The sequence below is a fragment of the Oncorhynchus nerka genome, unplaced genomic scaffold (genome assembly GCF_034236695.1).
Source record: "Oncorhynchus nerka isolate Pitt River unplaced genomic scaffold, Oner_Uvic_2.0 unplaced_scaffold_1049, whole genome shotgun sequence".
Taxonomy (NCBI): Eukaryota; Metazoa; Chordata; class Actinopteri; order Salmoniformes; family Salmonidae; genus Oncorhynchus; species Oncorhynchus nerka.
Genome location: NW_027040262.1, coordinates 3484 through 30646, shown reverse-complemented (window position 1 = coordinate 30646; position 27163 = coordinate 3484). Strand labels below are relative to the sequence as shown.

At 42.3% G+C, this 27163-nt stretch overlaps 1 protein-coding gene across 2 annotated transcripts; it reads left to right on the top strand.

The window, feature by feature from the left end:
* The first annotated feature begins 266 nt into the window (after positions 1-266).
* LOC135570189 (zinc finger and SCAN domain-containing protein 2-like) lies at positions 267-26533 on the top strand. Of its 2 annotated transcripts, none has more exons than XM_065016291.1 (4): positions 267-756; positions 1110-1204; positions 1318-1495; positions 25917-26533. In XM_065016291.1, exons 1-4 carry the CDS (start codon positions 438-440, stop codon positions 26516-26518), a joined length of 1194 nt encoding a protein of 397 aa, XP_064872363.1. In that variant the 5' UTR covers positions 267-437; the 3' UTR covers positions 26519-26533. The 2 variants fall into 2 exon arrangements, with proteins under 2 accessions (XP_064872363.1, XP_064872364.1); XM_065016292.1 differs by lacking the exon at positions 25917-26533 and adding an exon at positions 8695-9831.
* The last annotated feature ends 630 nt before the right edge of the window (positions 26534-27163 follow it).

Below are 27163 nucleotides of genomic sequence, written 5' to 3'. Positions count from 1 at the left end.
AGCCTTGGTAAATTTAGCTTGAATATTCCACCTAATCCTGTCTAATGGGCAGGTCAGCCCTGGAGTAAAGTATTGGCTGTAAGAAGTAAGAGAAAACAACATCTGGTTGTTTTTAAATGACTACTTATGGTATTGCTTGCCAGAATAAACATTGTAATTAATACGTTTCAATCTGCGTTACCCACTCCAGTCAGCAGGAGGCTGATGTGAGTCTTTCACGTGATGCTTCTTGCGTGACGTATAATCTAGTGGACGGAACTGGAAGCGTCTTCAACAACGACAAAGGGCTTCTGATTCACCCACCGCGGTTGTTTGCTAGCGAACCTAAAACATTGATGTGTATATTACTCTTGGTGTTTAGAACTGTTTACGTGTTTACGTTTCTACTAGTTCATTTAAACGTGATTTGATACGGCACGAGGCTAATCGCTCGGAACATGAGCTCACTAATCTCGACGGAGAAAGAAGCTCTGGTGAAAGGAGAGGAAGAAGCTTTCAGGATGAAAAGGGAGGAAGAGGAGGCTATCACATTGAAAGAAGAAGAGGATGATATTACAGTTAAAGAGGAAGATGGGAAAGAGGTTGTCAGAGTGGAAGAAGAGGAGGTAGAAGCTTTCAGAATCAAAAAGGAGGAAGATGCCATAACATTGAAAGAAGAGAATGAAGTGAACGAAGAGGAAGAACCTTTTGGAGTAAAAGAGGAAGAGGAGGATATCTCAATAAAACAGGAGGAGACTGAAGTTCCGATTTCCACCAGTGAGTACTGTCTTAAAAACAGGGCCACAAACTACCCAGTTGTTGAACTAATGTGTGGTTTTAAAGGGCCATTCTACTGAAGATCTCTTGAATATGTTGTTCAGTACTGTAGGAATTGTTGAAGGGGCAATCTGCCATTGGTACATATGTTATGGGATTTCGATGTATTGAATCCTCATTCTCCATGTGGTCTACATTAAAGTTCCCCTCATCTAATATAACAGGCTTTTAAAAAATGATGTTGGTGCATCATTTCTACTTAAAATATCAAAGGGACACAAAAGGCACCAATTTCATTGATTGCAATAGAAGATCATAAGTTCACCATCTGTTTGATGTTCTCGTTCAAACAGGAGAGAGACATGACTATCGTGGATCCTCTGGGGAGCCTCAACATCCTGATGCTGACGAGACAGAGAGGAGTCTCTCCAGATCAGAACACCAGATGGTACAGCTTGGTCTATCGGGGTCTGGGCTGGGTTTCTGTAAAGCAGTTTATGTCAACAGTGACATCAGCATCCATCATGATATGTGTCTGTGTCCCCTCTTTATCGTTACCAGGACAACGCTAGCCCTTCCACCCTCCCGGAGTCCCCATGCCGTGCCTCTCCCAGTAGCACCTTACCGCTGGGTATGAAGAGGTTGTCTGTGCTGCTGGTGGACTGCAGGAAAACAATGGAGCTGACTGGAACTGTGAGAGGAGGAGAAGAGAAGGATGGATCAGATTTGACACATCAAAGTAAGTAGTTTAGTTTGAACAAATAAATAGATCTTTCGCTGGTATCTGTTCCCAGTAGGGCTATCCCCGACTAATACAAATACAGCTTTGCAGACTCTTGGCATTCTCTCAACCAGCTTCACCTGGAATTCTTTTCCAACAGTCTTCAAACCAAACTTTATTTGCCACATGCGCCGAATACAACAAGTGTAGACTTTACTGTGAAATGCTTACTTACAAGCCCTTAACCAACAGTGCAGTTAAATGTAAATTGTCTGGTGGGTATTTGTATGAATTGTTCAGCAGTCTAATGACTTTGGGGTAGAAGCTGTTGAGGAGCCTTTTGGTCCTAGACTTGGCGCTCCAGTACCGCTTGCCGTGGGGTAGCAAAGAAAACAGTCTATAACTTGGGTGACTGGAGTCTCAGACGATTTTAGGAGGAGTTCCCACATATGCTGGGCACTTGTTGGCTGCTTTTCCTTCACTCTGCCATCCAACTCATCCAAAACCATCTCAATTGGCAGGACACCGTTAAACGGGTGTCCTGACTCTCTACGGTCATTAAAGATCCCATGGCACTTATCGTAAAAGTAGGTGTGTTAACCCCGGTGTCCTGGCTAAATTCCCAATCTGGCCATCAAACCATCACGGTCACCTAATAATCCCCAGTTTACAATTGGCTCATTCATCCCCCTCCTCTCCCCTGTAACTATTCCCCAGGTCGTTGCTGCAAATGAGAACGTGTTCTCATTCAACTTACCTGGTAAAATAACGGATACATTAAAAAACGTAAAAATTTAATCGGGTTGAGGCCGGTTGATTTGTGGAGGCCCGGTCATCTGATGCAGCTCTCTCCAAAAATCTCACATTTGGACTCACAGACCAAAGGACAGATTTACACAGGTCTAATGTCCATTGCTCGTGTTTCTTGGCCCAAGCAAGTCTCTTCTTCTTATTGGTGTCCTTTAGTAGTGGTTTCTGTGCAGCAATTCGACCATGAACGCCTGATTCACGCAGTCTCCTCTAAACAGTCTCCTCTGAACAGTCTCCTCTGAACAGTCTCCTCTAAACAGTCTCCTCTAAACAGTCTCCTCTAAACAGTCTCCTCTAAACAGTCTCCTCTAAACAGTCTCATCTAAACAGTCTCCTCTAAACAGTCTCCTCTAAACAGTCTCCTCTAAACAGTCTCCTCTAAACAGTCTCCTCTAAACAGTCTCCTCTAAACAGTCTCCTCTAAACAGTCTCTTCTAAACAGTCTCCTCTGAACAGTCTCCTCTGAACAGTTGATGTTGAGATGTGCCTGTTACTGGAACTCTATGAAGCATTTATTTGGGCTGCAATCTGAGGTGCCGTTAACTTGTCCTCTGCAGCAGGGATAACTGGGTCTTCCTTTCCTGTGGCTCCTTATGAGACAGTTTCATCACATCTTCTCTAAACCAACTCTACCTTGTCACAACACAGCTGATTGGCTCAAATGCATTTAAAAGGAAAGAAATTAACACAAATTAACTTTTAACAAGGCACACCTGTTATTCAACTTTCCTGAATCTGATCCTTTGTTCATAGCCCCCAATTTGACTGATTCCAGAGGCTGATCCAAAAAAATGCCGGTGGAAAAGAGGTACTCGGAGTGGGCTTCTAGTCTGACTCAGGAGGCGTGCACACCACCCACCTCTTCTGAGTATATTACTTGTGGAAGAGAGGTACTCGGAGTAGGCTTCTAGTCTGACTCAGGAGGCGTAGAGTATATTACTTGTGGAAAAGAGGTACTGACTCAGGACTCAGGCGTGCACACCACCCACCTCTTCTGAGTATATTACTTGTGGAAAAGAGGTACTCGGAGTAGGCTTCTAGTCTGACTCAGGAGGCGTGCACACCACCCACCTCTTCTGAGTATATTACTTGTGGAGGAGGTACTCGGAGTGCTCACTCAGGAGGCCCACCCTCTTCTGAGTATATTACTTGTGGAAGAGAGGTACTATTGGGCTTCTCTGACTCAGGAGGCGTGGTAAAAAGAGAGGTACTCGGAGTAGGCTTCTAGTCTGACTCAGGAGGCGTGCACACCACCCACCTCTTCTGAGTATATTACTTGTGGAAGAGAGGTACTCGGAGTAGGCTTCTAGTCTGACTCAGGAGGCGTGCACACCACCCACCTCTTCTGAGTATATTACTTGTGGAAAAGAGGTACACCACCCAGGAGGCGTGCCACCACCCACCTTTCTGAGTATATTACTTGTGGAAGAGAGGTACTCGGTAGGCTTCTAGTCTGACTCAGGAGGCGTGCACACCACCCACCTCTTCTGAGTATATTACTTGAAGAGAGGTACTCAGGAGGCGTCTGACTCAGGAGGCGTGCACACCACCCACCTCTTCTGAGTATATTACTTGTGGAAGAGAGGTACTCGGAGTAGGCTTCTAGTCTGACTCAGGAGGCGTGCACACCACCCACCTCTTCTGAGTATATTACTTGTGGAAGAGAGGTACTCGGAGTAGGCTTCTAGTCTGACTCAGGACCTCTTCTGAGTATATTACTTGTGGAAGAGATGTACTCGGAGTAGGCACACCACCCACCACCCACCTCTTCTGAGTATATTACTTGTGGAAGAGAGGTTACTTCTAGTCTGACTCAGGAGGCGTGTGCTTCTGAAAGAGAGGTACTCGGAGTAGGCTTCTAGTCTGACTCAGGAGGCGTGCACACCACCCACCTCTTCTGAGTATATTACTTGTGGAAGAGAGGTACTCGGAGTAGGCTTCTAGTCTGACTCAGGAGGCGTGCACACCACCCACCTCTTCTGAGTATATTACTTGTGGAAGAGAGGTACTCGGAGTAGGCTTCTAGTCTGACTCAGGAGGCGTGCACACCACCCACCTCTTCTGAGTATATTACTTGTGGAAGAGAGGTACTCGGAGTAGGCTTCTAGTTTGACTCAGGAGGCGTGCACACCACCCACCTCTTCTGAGTATATTACTTGTGGAAGAGAGGTACTCGGAGTAGGCTTCTAGTCTGACTCAGGAGGCGTGCACACCACCCACCTCTTCTGAGTATATTACTTGCAGATGTTCAGTCTCTGGATAGTAAAGTTGATGAGCTCATGGTGAGGATTCCCTTCCAGAGAGACATTGGGGATTGTAGCATACTCTTTTTCAAGGAAACATGGCATAGTGTAGTTATTCCCTCTAAGGCAATCAAACAGGCAAAACGTCAGTATAGAGACAAAGTGGAGTCACAATTCAACGGCTCAGACACGAGACGTATGTGACAGGGTCTACAGACAATCACGGACTACAAAGGGAAAACAAGCCACGTCGCGGACACGGCGTCTTGCTTCTGGACAAGCTAAACACCTTCGCCCGCTATGAGGATAACACAGTGCCACCGACGTGGCCCGCTACCAAGGACTGTGGAGATCTCCTTCTCCGTGGCTGACATGAGTAAGACATTTAAGCGTCTTAACCCTTGCAAAGCTGTCGGCTCAGACGGCATCCCAAGCCGCATCCTCAGAGCATGTGCAGACCAACTGGCTGAACATATTCAACATATTCAATCTCTCCCTATCCCAATCCCAGTCTGCTGTCCCCACATGCTTCAAGATGTCCACCATTGTTCCCATACCCAAGAAATCAAAGGTAACTATCGTCCTGTAGCACTCACTTCTGTCGTCATGAAGTGCTTTGAGAGACTAGTCAAGGATCATATCACCTCTACCTGACACCCTAGACCCACTTCAATTTGCTTACCGCACCAATAGATCCACAGACGATGCAAATGCCATCACACTGCACACTGCCCTATCCCATCTGGACAAGAGGAATACCTATGTAAGAATACTGTTCGTTGACTGTAGCTCAGCATTCAACACCATAGTACCCTTCAAGCTCATCATTAAGCCTGGGTCTGAACCCTGCCCTGTGCAACTGGGTCCTGGACTTCCTGACGGGCCGCCCCCAGGTGGTGAAGGTAGGAAACAATACCTCCACTTCGCTGATCCTCATCACTGGGGCCCTATAAGGATGCGTGCTCAGCCCCCTCCTGTACTCCCTGTTCACCCATGAACTCAATCATCAAGTTTGCAGACGACACAACAGTAGTGGGCCTGATTACCAACAATGACGAGGCAGCCTACAGGGAGAAGGTGAGGGCCCTGGGAGTGTGGTCCCAGGAAATTAACCTCACACCCAACGTCAATAAAACAGCTGATTGTGGATTTCAGGCAACAGCAGAGGGAGCACGCCCCCATCCACATCGATGGGACCGCAGTGGAGAAGGTGGAAAGCTTTTAAGTTCCTCAGCCTACACATCACTGACAATCTGAAATGGTCCACCCACACAGACAGTGTGGTGAAGAAGGCACAACAGCACCTTAAACCCTCACAAACCTTTACAGATGCACAATTGAGAGCATCCTGTCGGGCTGGTATGGAACCGCCCGCAACCGCAAGGCTCTCCAAGGGGTGTTGTGGTCTGCACAACGCATCACCGAAGGCGAACTACCTGCCCTCCAGGACACCTACAGCACCCGATGTCGCAGGAAGGCCAAAAAGATCATCAAGGACAACAACCACCCGAGCCACTGCCTGTTCACCCCGCTATCATCCAGAAGGCGAGGTCAGAACAGGTGCATCAAAGCTGGGACCGAGAGACTGAAAAACAGCTTCTATCTCAAGGCCATCAGACTGTTAAACAGCTTCTATCTCAAGGCCATCAGACTGTTAAACAGCCATCACTAACATTAGAGGCTGCTGCCCTATAGGCATAAATACATAGACTATTAATATCTATCATAGACTAGGAATCACTGGCCACTTTAAGGAATGGAACACTAGTCACTTTAATCATGTTTACATATCTGGCATTACTCATCTCATATGTACATACTGTATTCTATACTATTCTACAGTATCTTAGTCTATGCATTACTCATCTCATATGTACATACTGTATTCTATACTATTCTACTGTATCTTAGTCTATGCATTACTCATCTCATATGTACATACTGTATTCTATCTGTATTCTATCCTATTATATTGTATCTTAGTCTATTTATTTCTCATCTCATATGTATATACTGTATTCTATACTATTATATTGTATCTTAGTCTATGCATTACTCATCTCATATGTACATAGTATTCTATACTATTCTACTGTATCTTAGTCTATGCATTACTCATCTCATATGTACATACTGTATTCTATACTATTATATTGTATCTTAGTCTATGCATTACTCATCTCATATGTATATACTGTATTCTATACTATTCTACAGTATCTTAGTCTATGCATTACTCATCTCATATGTATATACTGTATTCTATACTATTCTACTGTATCTTAGTCTATGCATTACTCATCTCATATGTACATACTGTATTCTATACTATTCTACTGTATCTTAGTCTATGCATTACTCATCTCATATGTACATACTGTATTCTATACTATTCTACTGTATCTTAGTCTATGCATTACTCATCTCATATGTATATACTGTATTCTATCCTATTCTACTGTATCTTAGTCTATGCATTACTCATCTCATATGTATATACTGTATTCTATCCTATTCTACTGTATCTTAGTCTATGCATTACTCATCTCATATGTACATACTGTATTCTATACTATTCTACTGTATCTTAGTCTATGCCACTCTGACATTACTCATCTCATATGTATATACTGTATTCTATCCTATTCTACTGTATCTTAGTCTATGCATTACTCATCTCATATGTATATATACTGTATTCTATACTATTCTACTGTATCTTAGTCTATGCATTACTCATCTCATATGTACATACTGTATTCTATCCTATTCTACTGTATCTTAGTCTATGCCACTCTGACATTACTCATCTCATATGTACATACTGTATTCTATCCTATTCTACTGTATCTTAGTCTATGCATTACTCATCTCATATGTACATACTGTATTCTATCCTATTCTACTGTATCTTAGTCTATGCATTACTCATCTCATATGTACATACTGTATTCTATACTATTCTACTGTATCTTAGTCTATGCATTACTCATCTCATATGTATATACTGTATTCTATACTATTCTACAGTATCTTAGTCTATGCCACTCTGACATTACTCATCTCATATGTACATACTGTATTCTATCCTATTCTACTGTATCTTAGTCTATGCATTACTCATCTCATATGTATATACTGTATTCTATACTATTCTACAGTATCTTAGTCTATGCATTACTCATCTCATATGTATATACTGTATTCTATACTATTCTACTGTATTCTATACTATTCTACTGTATCTTAGTCTATGCCACTCTGACATTACTCATCTCATATGTATATACTGTATTCTATCCTATTCTACTGTATCTTAGTCTATGCATTACTCATCTCATATGTATATACTGTATTCTATACTATTCTACAGTATCTTAGTCTATGCCACTCTGACATCGCTCGTCCTAATATTTATATATTATTAATTCCATTCCTTTACTTTAGATGTGTGTGTATTGTTGTGAAATTGTTAGATATTACTTGTTAGTTATTACTCATCTGTTGGAGAAACAAGCATTAAGCCGCAATAACATCTGCTAACCATGTTTATAACATTTGATTTTACCTCATGAAGATGGCTGAGAGAAAGCCAAGAGTGTGCAAAGCTGTCATCAAGGCAAAAGGGAGGCTACTTTGAAGAATCTCAAATATAAAATATATATTTGGTTACTACATGTGTTATTTCATAGTTTTGATGTCTTCATTGTAGAATAATAATTTAGAATTTTTTTTTTTAAATAAAGAAAAACCTTGGAATGAGTAGGTGTGTCCAAACGTTTGTCTGGTATATACTGAACAAAAATAGAAACGCAACATGTAACATGTAACAATTTCAACGAGTTACAGTTCATATAAGGAAATCAGTCAGTCAGTCAGTAACTCCTACAAGACTGTTGGAAAAGCATTCCAGGTGAAGCTGGTTGAGAGAATGCCAAGCTGTCATCAAGGCAAAGGGTGGCTACTTTGAAGAATCTAATATATATTTAGATTTGTTTAACACTTTTTGGTTACTACATGATTCCATATTGTTTTTTCCTAGTCTTGATGTCTTCACTATTATTCCACAATGTAGAAAATAGTAAAAAATAATGAAAAACCCTTGAATGTGAAGGTGAGTCCAAACTTTTGATTGGTGCTGTACATTAAATTCCCTGCCAACAGCTCCAGTGGACATTCCTGCAGTCAGCATGCCAATTACAAGCTCCCTCTGAGACATCTGTGGCATTGTGACAAAACGGCACATTTTAGAGTGGCCTTTTATTGGCCCCAGTGCAAGGTGTACCTGTGTAATGAGCATGCTGTTTAATCAGGTTCTTGAAATGTCACACCTGTCAGGTGAATGGATTATCTAGGCAAAGGAGAAATGTTCACTAACGGATGTAAACAAATGTGTACATCAAATTTGAGGTAAATAACCTTTCATGCATGTGGAAAAATTCGGGGATATTTTGTTTCAGCTCATGAAACATGGGACCAACACATTACATAGTTATATTTTTAATCTTCCCAAAATATTTCACATTCTTTTTTTACTTTACCCAAAATATCGTGACATTAATGAAAGTCAAAATGTTAGAAATGTGTGAACTTCCCTTTATTTCTTATTTTATGTTTAAGGAAGTGTGTAGGTCACATCCTGTATCAACCCTTTCAACAACGGGGGGGAGATGTTACTGATGTGCTTTGTGTCTTCGACGTAAAAACAAGTTTTGGACTTCCACTTTAAATGACTTATTATATGTTTAAGGAAGTGTGTAGGTCACATCCTGTATCATACAGCTATGAAGGTTATATATTTACAACCACCTGCTCGGTTGGAACCCAGTGATGTCATAAAACAGAATTAAAAATAAGTAATGTAAAACTAATCTAAAACAGAGATAATAATAAGTAATAGAGAGTAATAGGATACGGCGCCTGTCAAATTTGATTGATTGCTGACCTTATGACCTGATGACCTGTACAGAATATGTGCCCCCGCCCCGCCCCCCCTGTTCGTGTGGTCATGTGTTAGAGGGTGTTTGAACTTTTGGGGCCCATGCCCCCCCCCTCCACCCCCCAGTTTTATCTCCCTTATGGTTGTTATCTATGAAGCAGGAATGTCTGGGGCTATAGATAGCGCTGGGGCCTCAGCATTATAAATGTCCAGAACAAGGCTTTCGAAACCCAGAACCGTAAACCCTATTTTTTAAACATGGATTTTGCGATCAGTGGCAAAGCTGTGATGACTGTAGCCTCGGAGGCAGGACCGCGTCTGAAACATCGAGAAAGGGCAAAGTATACAGCCGCAATATACCATGCACCAAAAAAGCGTTTTTAAACGTGTATAGAACCCAGATACCGCCAACGGCGCTGAAAGATGAAGTGTTGATGTCTAATGGACAGCATTGGGGGCATCTGTTTGATTACTTGGCCTGTAGCGTGAAACTCTATACGTTAGCCGAAGGAGAAGAATATACCGACCAGAAATTAGGCGTGACTTATGATGTTGAAGACTGGACGGTTTTTCGACAGGTTTTGTGTCCCGAACTGAGCCGTATCACCAAGGGTTACAGCTTGTTCACAGGCTACGAGACCCGTTGGGAAGGTACCCCGGACACCTCAGGAAGAGTATTTCACAGAGTTAAATTACAACGTATAAATGGACGGCCTTGCGGGTGCGTGGAATTTTACGTCAGCACCGCGAAATCCGAAACCAAAACATCAGGGCTGGCGGTTCGGACGGGGATTTCCGGCTTCGAATGCTTATACCCCTTAAAAGCTGGCCTTTAATGGAATTGCAAATGTTGGAGCTGTTGGACTCTCTGTTTGTACAGAGCCAAAAGCGCCAGAGCATTGTACGGATAAAGAAGTGCATAATATATACGAATCCTGAGGATTACGACTCAAAGCAACCCCAAGAAGATACAACGTCAGGAGAGGCAGCCCCCAAAGAAAGCGAGGTAAGCTGTGTTGTTAACCCCGCCCAGATACCCCGAGGGTTGGTTCAAGAATAAAAGGCTGGTTCTTAAAACCTACAGTTCTTAACCTACGCATTGACCATGGATATTCCTAACGCATACCCGAACTCCGAAACGGCCTGGGCTCCCGACACTAAGGATTGTATGCCTCGCAGCCCTCCATTCTACTCCCCCCTGGCAAGACCCTCGACACCCCCTACCTGTACACAACCTGAGGACGTGTTTGATGGGGTGGTCAGTACTATTTTTGTTGACACAATCAAGGCCTCAGTAGCCGCGCTTTTAGACGTGGTGATTGGAGAATATATACGAGAAAAATGCATCGGTTGTGAGATTAATCACCCCAGCCAGCGAAGGCACCCCTGCCTATACGATCCCCCAAGATACTACTTCTTCAACAATTTTGAGGCGCTGGTGAAAAGACTTTGGTCCCGCCGGTTTATACCATCGCTGGTCAGAGCCCTGGAGGCTATTGTGCCGTCTTGTGCCGTCTATCCCCAGAGTTTACGGGGTAACCGAAGCGTTCCTACACGAGCTGAAGGAGGCGATTCACATACACCAGAAACTCAAAGAAATCCGACACACCCTGGTGGAGGATAACAAATACAGGGAGGCTGTGGTGTCGGATGTGTTGGCTTTCTGGCTCAATAAACCCCAAGAGCCCGAGTGACATTTTTGTTATTTAGATGTAGAGCAATGGGTAACTATATGTATACGATGTTAGATAGAATAAATACATTTTTTCTTTTGAGAGAACTTACAAGTGTTATGCATCAAATTATTGAAAATAAAGTGAACAATGTCTCGTTCTACAAAACCCCCAATTCCGGGGCTAATGTAGAGCGTGTTTTGAAAATGGACCAAATCATGACTCATGTACGCCATGCTGGCGAGGTTCTACAATGGACACAAATGGTAACCCGGCTTGGTGGTGATTCTGAAGAACTAGAAACAACCTTGTCTAAGATTTTACTTTATTTGTTTGAAACACCCTTTAATTGTACCATGTATCATATTTGTTGTTTATATACTTTTATAGCGGATGTGTCTGTTGTAAAAATTCAGCGAAACAAACCTGTTAATCTAACCCAAATATACAAGGTTTTACATGATTCGTTCATAGAGAAAGGGGGGGCATGTATCCTGCAACGAATTAGGGATTGTCTGTATACGTAATACCTAATGTTTTCATGAAAATAAAAATCCCAAAAATGAAAATGAAATGTTGTTATTTGAAAGTGGCTCATTAACATTATTGTACCTCAGAGAGGCAAGAAGGATGGCAGAGCAGATTTTGAAAAACATTTATTATAATCCCTCTCACCCGGGGTCTTATGGTGGTAAGGAGCGTTTACAGCGCGCTTTAGTCGAAGAAACAGGTCACAGGTTAAGCGATGCTAAAGTCACTGAGTGGCTATCCGAACAAGATGCGCACACTCTACATAAACCCGTGAGAAAACATTTTCCTAGAAATAGAGTTTTCTCTACACACCCATTGTCCCAATTTCAGGCGGATCTATGTGACATGCAGGCCCTTGCAGATAAAAATGAAGGAAACCGCTACATGCTAACGGTCATAGATATTTTCTCTAAAATAGCTTTTGTCCGGGTCTTAAAGAATAAGAGCGGCGCTGAGGTGACCAGGGCATTTGCCTCTATCTTGAAGGAAGGAGGCGCCCCAAGAAAGTGCAGACCGATGGCGGAAAATAATTTTTAATAAGACCTTTCAGAAACTAATGAAAAAGCACAATATAGTACATTTTGCTACAGGATCGGATTTGAAAGCTTCTGTGGTTGAACGCTTTAACAGGACTCTGAAGGAGAGGATGTGGCGCTATTTTACAGCGCACAACACGCATAGATATATCGATATAGTTCAAGATTTAGTAATTGCGTATAACAATAGTTATCATAAAAGTATAAGGATGAAACCCTCCGAAGTCTCTTCGGAAAACTCTTTTCAAGTCTTTAAAAATCTGTATGGTTTGCTCCTCTTCGCCGTAAGAAAAAATACATTTTAAATTTATTGTGGGGGACTTGGTTCGTATATCCAAGTTGAGGGGTGTTTTCGATAAAAAATACGTGCAAGGATACAGTGATGAGCTTTTCACGGTTACAGAATGTCTGCCGCGCATACCCCCGGTCTACATATTAAAAGATTATGACGGGGAACTTATAACGGGATCTTTTTATGAGCAGGAATTACAGAAGGTAACGGTTGGTAAAGACAAGGTGTTTCACGTAGAGGAGATTTTAGATCAAAAGAGAGAGAAAGGTCAAAAATGGGTGCTGGTTCGCTGGAAAAACTGGCCGCTAAAATTCAACAGCTGGGTATTAGAGAAGGATGTAGTGGAGGCATCAGGGGTTAATTTAAACCCCATGTATGATAAAATACATCCTCATTCGGGTGTACAACGGAGGGCATAATGGAACACAGCGGCTTCTACCTGACTCTCCCCAGTAATGCGTCAGCACACATATATCGTAATAATCAGAGTTCTAATTATACAACCAATTTTCCAAAGCCTATAGAGTTATCAGAGGCCTGGGAAGTAGGGCTCAGCGAGATTACATACCCCCATAGCTGGTATAATATCAAAGATAAGGACCGGGAATTTTATTTCAAAAAGTTAACGGAACCTGCTAAATTTATTAAGGTTAAAAAAGGGTTCTATAGAACCGTCGAAAGGCTCGTCTCCGAGTTGAATGAACGGCTATCGCAGAACAGTATGGAAATATTCCTGATGTACAACCCTATAAATAAAAGGGTACAAATCTCAGGAGATGCTTCCGGGGGGATAAAGACCAGTGGTAATTTAGCCTACATGTTAGGGATGGGGCCCAATACATGGACGTATGTGAGAGATAAATTATTCCCATTCCCCGCGGATATACATGCAGGATTTTACAACATATTTGTGTATACCGACATCATATCCTATCAAAGGGTCGGAGACAGCTGTGTGCCACTCCTGAGAACGGTTCATATAGATGGAAAGGATGGGGACATCGTCACTGTCACCTACGACAAGCCACACTACGTACCTGTAAGCAAGAAATATATTGAAAACATTCTTGTTGAGCTTAAAACGGATCAGAACGAAAACATTGAATTTACTTATGGTAAAACGATTGTAAAACTCCACTTTAGACCAACCAAAACCTCTCTACATATATAATATTAGTATTATATATTTTATATACATAATACATCTAAATTAAAATTATGGAACACCAACACCTCGACCCTAACAGGTATGTCACATACTATGTGGATCAAGTGGGTAATGGGTTACCAGGATATTATGGATCGCCCACCATGTATGGTTCGGGGATCGGAGGGATATTTCGTAATCTCTTTAGGATGGTTTTACCGTTTATGAAGAGAGGCTTCAGCATAGCCAAACCGCATTTAAAATCAGCAGCAAAAAATATAGTAAGTGAGGTTGTCGCCAATGCGATAAACAGAAGGGCGTCACCAGATGTCGAGAGTCAAGAAGGCTCGGGGTTGATGATGTTGTCTCGAAGACCGAATAAGAGACCGCCAGGTATAAGGCGAAGACTTGAGCCTAAAAAACGGCGGTTAACGGTTAAAAGAAACTCAGTTAGTCAAAGACGGGGTAAAGTGAGGAGGTCTGGACCAAAAACGGTAAAAAGAATACTCGGAAGTATTTTCTAAAAGAACAAGCACCATGGCTCTTTTACACGCATGTCCTCTGAAGCTATAAAAACAGAGCTCGATCTTTTCACGGCCCCCTTAACCCAACATTCAGTAGAGAGGTCCAGTTATGTGGAGATAGCCCCACTCTCTGCCATTACAGACAACGGCCCCATAGAGTTTTTCATACCAGGCAACGGTGACAACTATCTGGACCTCAACAACACCTTGGTGCATTTGCGTCTAAAAGTAACCAAAAGAGATGGTACTGATATTGCAAACGATGCCAAAGTGAGTCTCATTAATTACCCAGTGGCCACCATCTTTTCCCAAGTGGATGTGACTTTGGGGGAACGGCTAATCAGTCAAAGCAGTGCCACATACCCCTACCGTGCCATCATGGAATGCTTACTCAACTACTCTGAAGACACTCTCAAGACCCAATTCAGCGCAGGGCTTTTTAGCAAGGATACTGCAGGAGGCTCTATGGAATCGACAGACCCATCCACAGGTGCAAATAAAGGCCTGGCCGCCCGGGCTCGCTACTGTGCAGAATCTCGAGAGTTTCATCTGCTAGGCCCTATACACTCTGACATTTTCTTTCAAGAACGTTTACTCTTAAATGCGGTTGATTTAAGACTAAAATTAACCAGGGCCAAGGATGAGTTTTGCCTAATGTCTGCAACGGATGGGGACTTTAGCTTAAAAGTGTTGGGGGCCACGCTTTTTATTAAAAAAGTATCGGTATCTCCGGCAGTTCGTCTGGGTCACTCACAGGCTTTGCTGAAAGGAAATGCCCTTTACCCTCTCCAAAGAATTACCATGAAAACCTTTAGCATACCTGTGGGCAGCAGAATCTGCAGTCAAGAAAACCTATTTCTAGGCCCTTTACCGCGATACGTAGTTATAGGTTTGGTTGATCACGCCTCCAATACGGGCAGCTTAAATAAAAAAAAAACTTTAATTTTCAACACTTCAATGCAGAGTATGTCGCTCTGTGTCAGGACGGACGTCAGGTCCCTGCTAAGGCTTTCCAACCGCAATTTAATAACAACATATCTGTGCGAGAATTTTACAATCTATTCCTGGCTACCGGGAGGCATCTAAAAGATCTCTCTTTACCTATTGACAGAAATGATTTTGCCGAGGGTTACACAATGTATGCTTTCAATTTATCCCCAGATGATGACACCTCAGGAAATCTTTCTGTGGTGTCCCAAGGTAACCTCAGGCTGGAAATGCGTTTCCGTACACCTTTAGCCTGTACGGTTAGCATGATTGTTTATGCCTGCTCTGATTCAATCTTGGAGGTGAATAGCCGAAGACAGGTTTTAGTAGATTATTATTAAGGATCGTTGAGCAAAAGACATGAATACCCAAGAGTTGGAAGGGCTGATGAGCCGACTGATTGGAAAACAATTTTGCGGAGTGTTGGCTTGTGATGAATTACCTATGGAGAAATGGAAGGTGCGGCCTGCAATGTTTATTGTCAATACCCATCCTAAAAACATGCCGGGTGAACATTGGCTAGCTGTGACCTTAGAAGAGGAAGGAGGAAGAAAAATCTCAACTTTTTTGATTCCTATGGTTTCCCACCCGGTTTTTCACATTTCCCCAAATCTATTAAAGAATTTCTGACCAAAAATGGCTCAAAGATATACTACAATATCAAACAGGTGCAAGATACCCTTTCAACGACATGCGGTCAACACTGTGTATTCTACCTATGCCAAAGAGCCCGGGAGTTTCTTTTGAAGATGTTATGTCTCTTTATAAGGATGATTTAAGAAGTAATGATAAAGTTGTAGCTTGTTTTGTTAGAAAATATCAAAAGTGTTCAAATGTGTATCCTCTAAGAACGTGTAATCAAGGCGTATGCTCACGCCAAATGTTTCAAGAATGCCACAAATGTTAAATTGCTTATTTTTCAAATAAAATTTATTGAATTTAATCATAGTCATTCAAAAGTCATTCAAAAGGCTAACCACCCAGAGAGATCGGGATTAGGGAAAGGTCCAGAGGCGTTCAGGGGGTAAATGGGTTATCGTCATTCATTTCATAAGGATGCGAGGGTTTTGGGGCATCTTTAGGGGTGCTGTATCTCGGTGACGGTTTGTGTTTTAAAGAGTGAATCTGTTGCCGAATCTTATAGTTGGGTACACCCGAGAGGGGTATGTTGAGGATGGCCAGGGCCTTAAGAAACTGAAGCCACCCTGGAGGTCTTCGGTCATCAGCCACCTTGTGGGCAGATGTGGTACTTTTAAGCAAGTCAAGTATATGTGAACCCTTGACAACAGCCCCTGAAGGATAAACTCTCCTTTGTCATTCCAAGTAGCTGCCCCATTTGAGTCTTTTAGCTTGTTCATAATGTAGCTAACATTTTTCCTGTTACGTGCCGGAACATGGGTTAACAAGTCATGCATAACTTTATCTTCAACAGGCATTTGATCTTCAGATGGTAAGCTCGCAGGTACCGGCCTTACAGGGGCGTGGCTCTCGCGAGGCTCGTCATCTTTTAAAGGGTCCTGTAGGGAAATAGTTAAATGGCCTGTCTCTCTCTCCCCTTGTTTCACCAAGGACAAATACCTTTGCAAGAGGTTTGTGTATTTTTGGACCTTATCATAGGGGTTCAATCCTTTTGATTCAAAATATCCTTCATGGCCGTATCCAAATCATTTTCCGCTGTTTGTCTGATATTTTCGGGGCCCCTGCATTTGTTTTTTTAAGTCTATCCAACTCTTGTTGTGGCACCAGATACATTTTATTGGCCATCACCCTATGTGTTCAACCACCACGTCGGGCTGCAATAAGGCTGGTGATGAAGGGCACGGCTATACTTAGTAAAGGTAGAATAAAACCGCCAGACTGTTGTATGCTATGTCGTTTCTTTTGAAGACTGACCCTTTTATTGGCAAAGAGCTTGATCGAGGTCTTTTGTCTCTTTAATTTTTTCAATTGTGTCAGGGTGAGTGGAATGCGTCCTTTGAGAAGATTCAAAGCAATCTCACATAGGGATAATATGAGATCTGAAGAACAGTGACCCAAGATGGCCTTCCGTTCATTAGATGTAGCCCCAACTAGGCTTCTCAAGAGGGGCAAGTTTCTTTTTAAACGCAGAGACATAGCGGCTACTTTTTTTTTTTTAGGAATGTACACAGCCGGCCACTCCCACGGGAACAGACCGGTTCGTAGCCTCAGGTGTTCTGGAGTATTTGCTTTTAAATCCACGATTAAATAAGAAAATGGCGCTTGGGTTGCGTCCTCGTAGCTCTCCATAAAGTAGGATTTCCTTCCCGGGTACATCTGCTGAGCTAGAGTGTTAATTTGTAGTTTGTCTCTAGGATTTTTGAACAAAACCATGTAATTGGCGTTCAAACTGATGGTGCGGCTATTTTTACCTTGGTGAAACACATTCTGCACCAAGTAAAGCACGGACAGGTTTCTATGATGCGTATATTGGGTAAACGCTCGGGCAATTTCGGGATGTTCGCTACCTGCAAATAGCATATCGTCCAAAACCAACAGATTGTTTTTATGAGGAGGTAAAAGTTCATCATCAGACAGGGTATCAGGTATTCCTTCAACAAACTTGATTTTTATTGTCTTCAACAATTCATCATACAGAGGTTGATAACATGAATAACACCACACAACATTATCAGGCTTTTGAGATAACACATGTTCAGAATTCTCTAAAATACTTTTTACAAAACAAGTTTTACCACTATTCGAAGGCCCTGCGATTAAGGCCGAAAATGGTAGTTGCAACCGGGGTCAAAACCTTCTACAGCAGTCATTATATCTTAAGCTTTAAGACCCCTGTAGCTTGTAGCATAAGTCAACACCCAAAGGGGGTAATGTGGTCCAGTCAGGCAAAAGCAGTCTCTTGTCATAGACAACCCTGAATCTTTTAGTAAGTGGGGCCTTCCTCAGATTGAAGCCCTTTATTATACACAACAATCTTTTTGTAGGAGCTCCTAAATCTCAAAGTCACTATTCCTGTCATTTAGGAACCACCCCTCAAACAAACGTGTGATTGATTCCTAGTTTTTACACGAGGTGTATTTTTTTTCATAGTTTTTGAGTCACGCCTGACACACTGCGGCCTGTAGCATAAGTCAGTAGCCATAGGGCAATGTAGTCCCGTCAGGCAAAAGCACTCTCTTGTCATAGACAACCCTGAATCTTTTAATGAGTGGGGCATTCCTCAGATGGAAGCCCTTTTTATCCCTAACAATCTTTTTGTAGGAGCTCAAAATCTCCAAGTCACTATTCCTGTCATTTAGGAACCCCTCGACCAAGCGTGTGATTGATTCCAAGTTTACACGCTGGGCATTTTCATAGTTTTGAGTCACTCCTTTGGCTTTCAATACCACGTGATTCTTTAGCGTTCTAAAAGCATAGCTTTTGGGCCCACAGGATGACCATTCTGTGATATGGTCACCCTCTGCGAGTTCGCTCGTTAAGCCACCCAGATAGTTGCTGAGTGGGGGGCTCCAATCCCCTGGTTTGCTTACATAGACCACAGAGTCTGTGTCGTGGTAAAGTACCCGCCTCTGAAGCTGCTCCATGAGCTTGTACAGTTCAAGTCGGCCATAGGCCGTGGTAAATGCTGCAAGAAACACATTTACATTACCCGGGGGTAGAACCCACTTCTTGTTACGTCGCCATTGCACCAAGGCAATGTCTTGACTCAAGAATGAAAAATGTGAAATTTCGTATTGGTCCGAAAAAATGAATTCCTAAAATTCTTCAGGGTCTTTAATAATCGACGTTGTCAACATATTACACCTCTGCGCTAATTTGCCCCAAAGCGAATTTAGGTACAATTTCGACACATTTCGTTTGGTTTTGTTGACCTCTATTCTGTCAGGGTCAAGAAGGATGCCTTCTCTGTCATGATAGTCTTGAATGTACCTGTCTTTACTTTCTTGATCTGTGACCGATGCAGGATAGCCTGAAGCCATTTGCTTACATCTCAAGAAGGTCTTGATGTACTCTTTAAAAGAGTGTCTGATTTCTTTGGAAAGTTCCATACTTCAAAGATTTTGGCCACACGATACCCCATCTCTAAAGCCTTAGAGAATTCAGCTGTGACCCATACACCTGTCAGTGCTCTTTCTTGATCTGTGTGATCACATGGGGTTTGTTGTATGTTTTCACTGCAGGTGCGACAAAGGGGAAAGAAAAGTTTTCCTTGAGGGCCCCTGTAAGGCAACACAGGTATAAACAAACCCCTTGGAGGGTAGACTGTTGCTTTGATCAGACCAAAATAGTTTTGAGGTAAGTCAAAATCACGATGAATAATTTCAGGATGACCTATAGGATAGCATGAGGAACTCATTACATGCGGATAAAGGGATGTAAAATCCACATAGCCTATTGTCTCGTCGGGTTGCGCTACATACCTCAATGTCAAAGCATTGGTACGGCCGCCATACAAGGCCTGTCTTGGCTCCAGAGGTTCTGGGATGTCAAAGCTGGAAAGGAATGCTTGAACATGAGGATCAGACTTTTTGAGGGCTGTCCATTCGTGCTCCCACAAAACAACCACTTTTAGACCGTAAGTAGCCTGTAACGAATCAACTTTGTCTTGAAACTCTTCGTACATTTCCCCAAAAGTCTTTTGGGTTAGGACACATATGTTCTGGGGCACAAAGCAAGATTTGCAACCATGGAAGAAACAACCGTTGTACTCATACACGGTCTCAACCCCGTCAATCTTGGTGTAGCCATCTACATGGTAAGAGCCAAACGCCTTCTCCCCTCGATTCAAAGCATGTTGAATAAAAATGTCTTTATCCTGGGCCATATACTCTAACCATTGAATGGACCCACTAGAGTAGGCCTTGAACTGGCGTCGGTAGTTGTCAGGCGAGGGGATCGCTATAGAGGATGTCGGCATATAGTGTGTACGGTATGTTTTCATGCATGCCGATGCAATCGTTGTACAACTCCAAGGGTCAATACCTGCATCTTTGATTACCTCTTCTCTGAATCTGAGGCATCCTTCACGAAGTATAACCACATCATTGTCACAGTATGATTCCATCTCTTTATGGAAATCAAAGGTGCCATGTCTTACTGTCTCATACCAAGTCATGAATCTCTCTCGCTCTTTGGGAGACATTTGATCACACCCATACATTTCTGGGCTGGGATATGATCCTATATAGTGTAGATTCTCCTCAGATGTGAAGAAGTGGGGGAACCAGCCTTTCACAGAGTTTTCAAAACCCAAGGCCTCTGGCATTTGAGCCAATCTCATGGGTAAGAAGCTTAAACTGTCAATGTATCTCTGGTTGAAGGCGGGATCTACAAAACACAGGATTTTACTCCCTTGCGCTAGGACCCTCGGCGCTATGCCTTGCTTTATCAAGGGGTTCAGAAGAAGGTACGAGTCGTAGGCTCTAGCATTGTGCGCTATGAACGTAAAGTTTCGGTACTGTGGTTTTCTAAAATGTTTTAGAAAGAGTAGTGCACAATTGGATCCTTCTGCAGACCACTTTTCCCCCGTGAATGTCATGGTAGATACAAAAATAGGCAAATGATCCCCCGACTGTTGATTTGTCTCAAAATCATAGAACACATATTTCTCTGAAGGTTCATCTTCAGCCAAGGGCTGAATATAACACTCGTGTGTCACTTCTTGAACCACTTCAGCATTTCTGCTTTTCAGACCCCCTTTACAGATTGGACACTGTAGGATTCCACAAACATGTGGTTTAGGGCTATCTATTTTAAGGCTGTAATTGCAATGACATTTTGGGCATTTCTTGTTAATGGCACAAATGCTTACAGATTTACCGGCCTTAGGGTGCCATGTTTCAATTTTGTGTTTATCGTAACAGTAGGTCGAACGACATGTGCGATGGCAATCCTCACAAGGTGTCAAGTTTAGGGTCTGCATAGGGCACTCGGCATCCTGACATACCGAACAGTTATAACGGCACGAGTGCCCCCTTTCGGCTGTAGCCGGTATGGCAGGATCTACACACATAGGTTGCCCCTAGGAACGCCGTGACGTTTGTAACGGCATAGTAATGTTCGTTTTGCACATAAAAGTACAGAATCTGGGGGTGCGGTTGGGGGGTGTTTTGGAACTTCAAGAGAGCTGCATTAGCTCTACTGTGGTACAAAACCACAATCTTGATATTCAGAAGGTTTTCAAATTTGACAATGTCTGAGAATGCCACGCCTTCATGGATCCCGAGACCCACCGCCGTTTGGATCTCTCTAGCCTTTTGCAATGCCGTCAGATCAGTACATCCGGGGTTAAGTAAATGCGCTAGGCCTATTGCAAAACATAGCTTATTATCGGGATTGTGAACGTTTATGAGGTAGGCCCTTTTATTGCTTATGATTTCTGACTGCATTAGGCTATCAAGCTTCCTTCTCTGCCCCCCGCCCCCTGTGGTTGACGTATTATTTGCACTACAAGCTCTAGGGTTCGATCGGCTATGATGGCTAAATTTGACTGAACAAGGCGTTCTACCAGCGCTGTAAATTGTTCAAGATCTGCTTCGCCATTGGGTAAAATAAGAGATACTGAATTATGCAGGCTATCTCCACATATTTCCAACTGTAAGACATCACGAGGTTCGCCATAATCTCTTGCTGTTTCTAACAGGTCATTCAGAGTGTCCATTATCATCATGTAAAATACAGCATAGTCAAGATTCTGATTCACACATAGGAAATTGAAAAACTGTCGAATCTCTGTATTGTTGAATTTATTCCTGTAAACAACCCTGACACGTCTATCCTGAACATCTGCAGCCAGATTTATTAGATAATTGTCCAATTCCCCAAAAACATCTTGTGGCGTTTCAGACTCTACGGACCTAGGCGTTACGGGTTGTTCTATCGTTGTCGGGGTTATCGGGGCCGAAATTGTCTGACTCGCGTTCATACGATTAATTAAGGTTATGAGGGCTTCGGGAATCTGGGATAACATGTTTTCCTCAACCCCACTGGTTCATACGATTAATCATTTCTAAGAGTTCGGCTGGAATCTGTGTTAATATGCTTTCATCTAACGTTCCTGAATCGTTCATACGTCTTATAACTTCTAGGAGTTCGTCTGGAATCTGGGATAAGAGGCTTTCAACTGTCTCCCCGTGTTGCGTTAGTTCTGCCATTTTTTTTGGATAATTAAGAGTGTTCGTTTTTTTTCTTTCTGTAATGGTTGGTGTTACATGTATGATTTTAGCGTCTGTATTTGCGTTTTTTAATGGGGTTGCTGTTTAACATGCGTGGAATTGTTCTATGCCAGAATAACATATCGTCTCTGTACTGTCTCTCAATTAAATCCCCCAGTCGTTTGTATAGCAAAACATTCCTCGATTTCAAAGCCCTGGAAAATAATGTGAAAAACCTTTCTTGTTCGTCTGCAGGTATTGAGGCCGTAGAATTGACTGGGTCTATAAGGTTGGCCGCATCACAGAATAGCTGGTCATCAACATCTGACATGTCATTAAAAACAGGTCTCTTGGGTGTTTCATTCGGAATGCTCGGGGCGCCGGAATCCCCCAGCTCTAGATTTATGTGGTCGTCTGTGCCGTTTTTCGCCGGTGCGGAGTCTGAATGAAAATAATACATACATAATTACGTTATTAGATATAAAAATATATATGTTAGCTACATACAAATGTCAAATACCTTTCCGTTATAATAATATATATTAACAGTACATAGTTAAAATACCTCGGCTTTTTTGGCGCTTGTTGTGACGAATCGCCGAAACCGGGGGTGTGTGACTTTTTCCCTCTAGCTTTCCCGATTCTGCTGGATCTGTCTCCGGGTAGTCTGAAAAAACATTATTTGTCCTTGTTTTAACATAGGCTATCAACAGATCTATAACTAATAAAAAGGCTAATAACTAATAACAAAATGGTATAATGGTCCCATACCTTGTCCCTGGAGCGCCGGCTCGTGAAGCAGCAAAAGTTCCCGGCCCAACAGTAGTTTTCGGGTGGGCTTGATTCGGAGCAGTGTACTTGGGCCACAGTTGATCGTTGCCTGTTGGGGTCTGGAATATGTCGGGAGGGGGTCGATGTTCCCTGGATTCGCGGTGAGTTTGAAAAAGCGCTCGTACAGAACGGTAGAATTGCATCAAAGTCCTGCGTGTCAGCTGGCCATAACGCATCCTTTATCATAAAGGGCTGTATGTCGGCTGTAAATACATAAAAATAGTTTTAAAAAATAGTACAACCTATTTTTAAAATGTTTATATATAAATATTTCTTGGGTATGTGTTTAATTATAAGGACTTACAACGAAAAAAGGCCGTTGGTGATTGTCTGCCAGACTTTTGCTCCTGCGAACCCCCATCATGTTCCAGATCGGGTAAATCGCGTAAAAGCTGCGTAAATGTCGGGGATCCTAGATTCCATTAGACAATGTTAACAGTTATACGCTATATCTACACTTTTTTTTTTTTTTTAAACCTATATTGGGCTTTTTTTTGAAATACCCAAATAACTAGGGTTTAATATTCCAATAATATTCAAACAAATATGTTTTTTTTTCATTTACTCACCTTCAGAAATATCCATTATGCGAGATTCCCTTATTCCGAATATTATTATTATTATTTTAATCTGTCCGTGCAGCTCAATATTCGGGCCTTTATGTTTGCGCTAAAGCAATGCTGACAACGTTAAAAAATAGTTCTGTCCCTAACTATCTAAAAGTTCGGAATGAGTTTTTTGAGAGATGTATGCTACACGCCAACAACAGGCGGGGATGTCGTGACATTCTGTCTGCAAACCGGGTGTGTGGGGGCCGCAGATTAGAGATATCTATGTTTAACCCCCGCTGTTCGGCTGATATCTCGACATGCCTTATGCATGATAGTGCACACCTTGGTTTCAAACGGTTCTCTACAGATAAGAGTTCTGGGACCCCCCCAACTTTAGGATTTTCACACACACACACACACACACACACACACACACCTGTTGCTCCGCCTCAAGAACCCTCCCACACACACACACACAAACACTCGGATTCTATTTTACTTCGTGACAGAGTTGGAATAAGTTGTTAAATAGGTTTTTCCCATAGTTAAAGGGTGAGATACCGTTTTTAAACATTCCTTTTATTGAATTCCAAAATATTTCGTACAACCTTTAAGACATGTTTGAATTAAGTAACCCATTTGAATAATATTTAAACATGCAGCACACGTGTTTTATGTAAAAATAAAAAAACCTTGGATGCAGGTCTTTGTACATTATTACAAACTTTAATAAAACGTAACGTTCATAACATACCCAATGTAGGAATAGACTATAAAATAATACATGTTTTTTTTTCAGATCTTACAGTTGTCTGCGCCAGACCCTAGCTTGAGAGAAAAGAGCTCTACCCCTTAGTTAAATGGGGGGGGGTATACATTTTCAAAAATTAACACCTACATTTTAACACACCTTATAATTCAACATTTATTTTAACTATTTCTTACAGATATATGGGGTCCTGTTAGCCCTGAACATTATCCGTTTCCAATTCCCCATCACAAAGTCTTTTCCGCGCTCCGTCGAAGCTCTGTCCACTTTCCTGCCAGGGAAAGATCCGCCTTCGAACTTGTTGTTCTTCCGGTGTATGTCTCAACGATAACATATGTTGTTCCGGGGTATGTCTCAACGATAACCTAGGCCATCGTCGTAATTGTTCACGATTTTCGAAAAGACTGTCCAGCTTATTCATCAGGGTTCGGAAAATGTGGTAATCGCGCCATTTAAAACTGAACATTATTTGAAAAAAAATTTACATCCTTGCATGCTTTGGAGGATACATATGGACTGACCGTTTTCGTAGCATTTGAGCTGTCAAATTGTTCACATGCTAAAATTGTCACTCTGGAGTCCGGGGTATAGCCCATGGATGTGACTCTCAGGGCCATTAGGTCCTGACGTCCACAGACTTGTTCTTCCAGCGCATATCCTGTCAGCCTTGAAGCACTCAGGGCACGTTCCATTTGACACAAAGCTAGCCTTATTTTAAGCCATTCTCGCATCCTTAGCGCTAGAGAAAAAGGCTCGGGTTCTGCACGATAAAAGGGTTGGGACACGCTGTCTGTGAATATCTTAACCGTAGATTCCTCCGGGTTGAATATGTACGAAATATGGCCCTCGCTTGTACACAGAAATCGGTTAAAACATTCGGGAGCCTCTACCAAAATATCCTCCAAGCTTTTGGCGTTGGGTTCGTGACATGAGCTACAGAGCACTCCGAGAATTCCCCTTGTAGACATATTTTTAGATGCTTAATATTCAGGTCTTAAAAAATGGCTTGTTCTAGCCATTTATAATGCTGAGGCCCCAGCGCTATCTATAGCCCCAGACATTCCTGCTTCATAGATAACAACCATAAGGGAGATAAAACTGGGGGGTGTAGGGGGGGCATGGGCCCCAAAAGTTCAAACACCCTCTAACACATGACCACACGAACAGGGGGGGGGCGGGGGCACATATTCTGTACATGTCATCAGGTCATAAGGTCAGCAATCAATCAAATTTGACAGGCGCCGTATCCTATTACTCTCTAGTAATGTAAACATATCAGTAATTACCAGGAAGCTCTACAACATTTGTTTTCAAATCACACCAAGATTGTTTTAAATTATGAAATGTTTGAACACTGGCCTCGGGTTATTGAGGGATCTGATTAAACCTCATAAGGCAGTTTTATCATGTGGAGATTTCATTCATGATAATAATAATTCTGTTCTCTCTTTAAATAAACACTGTCTTTGGCAGGAGGAAAACCAAACTCTGCGGAACCAGGGACGTCCAAACCAGCAAGACAACACCTCTGCTCCCAGATTGGAAAGAGTTTTACCAAGTTAGGAAGCCTGAAAAGACATGACAGGACACAACCAGGAGAGAAGCCACACAATTGCGCACAGTGTGGAAAGAGTTTTAACCAGTTAGGAAAGCTGAAAGTTCATGAGCGAATACACACAGGGGAGAAGCTTTTCCATTGCGCCGAGTGTGGAAAGAGTTTTAACAAGTTAGGAAACATGAAATCTCATGAGCGAATACACACAGGGGAGAAGCCTTACCACTGCTCCCAGTGTGGAACTAGGTTTACCAAGTTAGGAAGCCTGAACAGACATCAGAGGACACACACAGGGTCGAAGCCACACCATTGCTCCCAGTGTGGAAAGAGTTTTAACCAGTTAGGAAACTTGAGATCTCATGAGCGAATACACACAGGGGAGAAGCCTTTCCACTGTTCCCAGTGTGGAAAGAGTTTTAGCCAGTTAGGAAGCCTAAAAGCTCATGAACGAATGCACACGGGGAGATGCCTTACCACTGCTCCCAGTGTGGAAAGCGTTTTAACCAGTTCAGAAAGCTGAAAGAACACAGACTGCACACAGGGAGAAGCCTTACAAATGCTCAGACTGTGGGAAGACATATTACTCATCACAGTCACTTAAAAGTCATATGAAAATCCACACAGGTAGAATAATTACTTCTAGTGTGTAAATTGATATTTCACATCACATTGACTTAATTATTCTAGCGTGTATATTGATATTTCACATCTCATTGACTTAAAATTCATCAGAGAACATACACAGTGCTCCCATTGTCTTATATTGTTGACTGACAATGTGTTTACCTGTCTTTACCAGATGAAATTAAATGGTACAGGGTATACTCAATCATATATTTTAATGTCTTTATTAGAAGACAGGAATTGAATATTGAGAATGTCAGTTTGAATATAGAGTAAATCAGATTCCATGTGTTTAAATGGTCCTTTTTTAAACTCTGACTGTGTGTGTCATTCCTCCAGCACTACAGATAATCAAGTGATATTTGGATGCGATGCATTTGCTCCATTGTTTACATTTTCATTGTGGCCCACTGATGATTTAATGACATGAAACTGTTCACTGACTCGCTCACGGATTGACCCAAGCCTCCCACTGTTGTTTCCACGTCATTTCAACTACATAAATCCATGTGATGTTTCAATGATATGAAATGAAAATGAT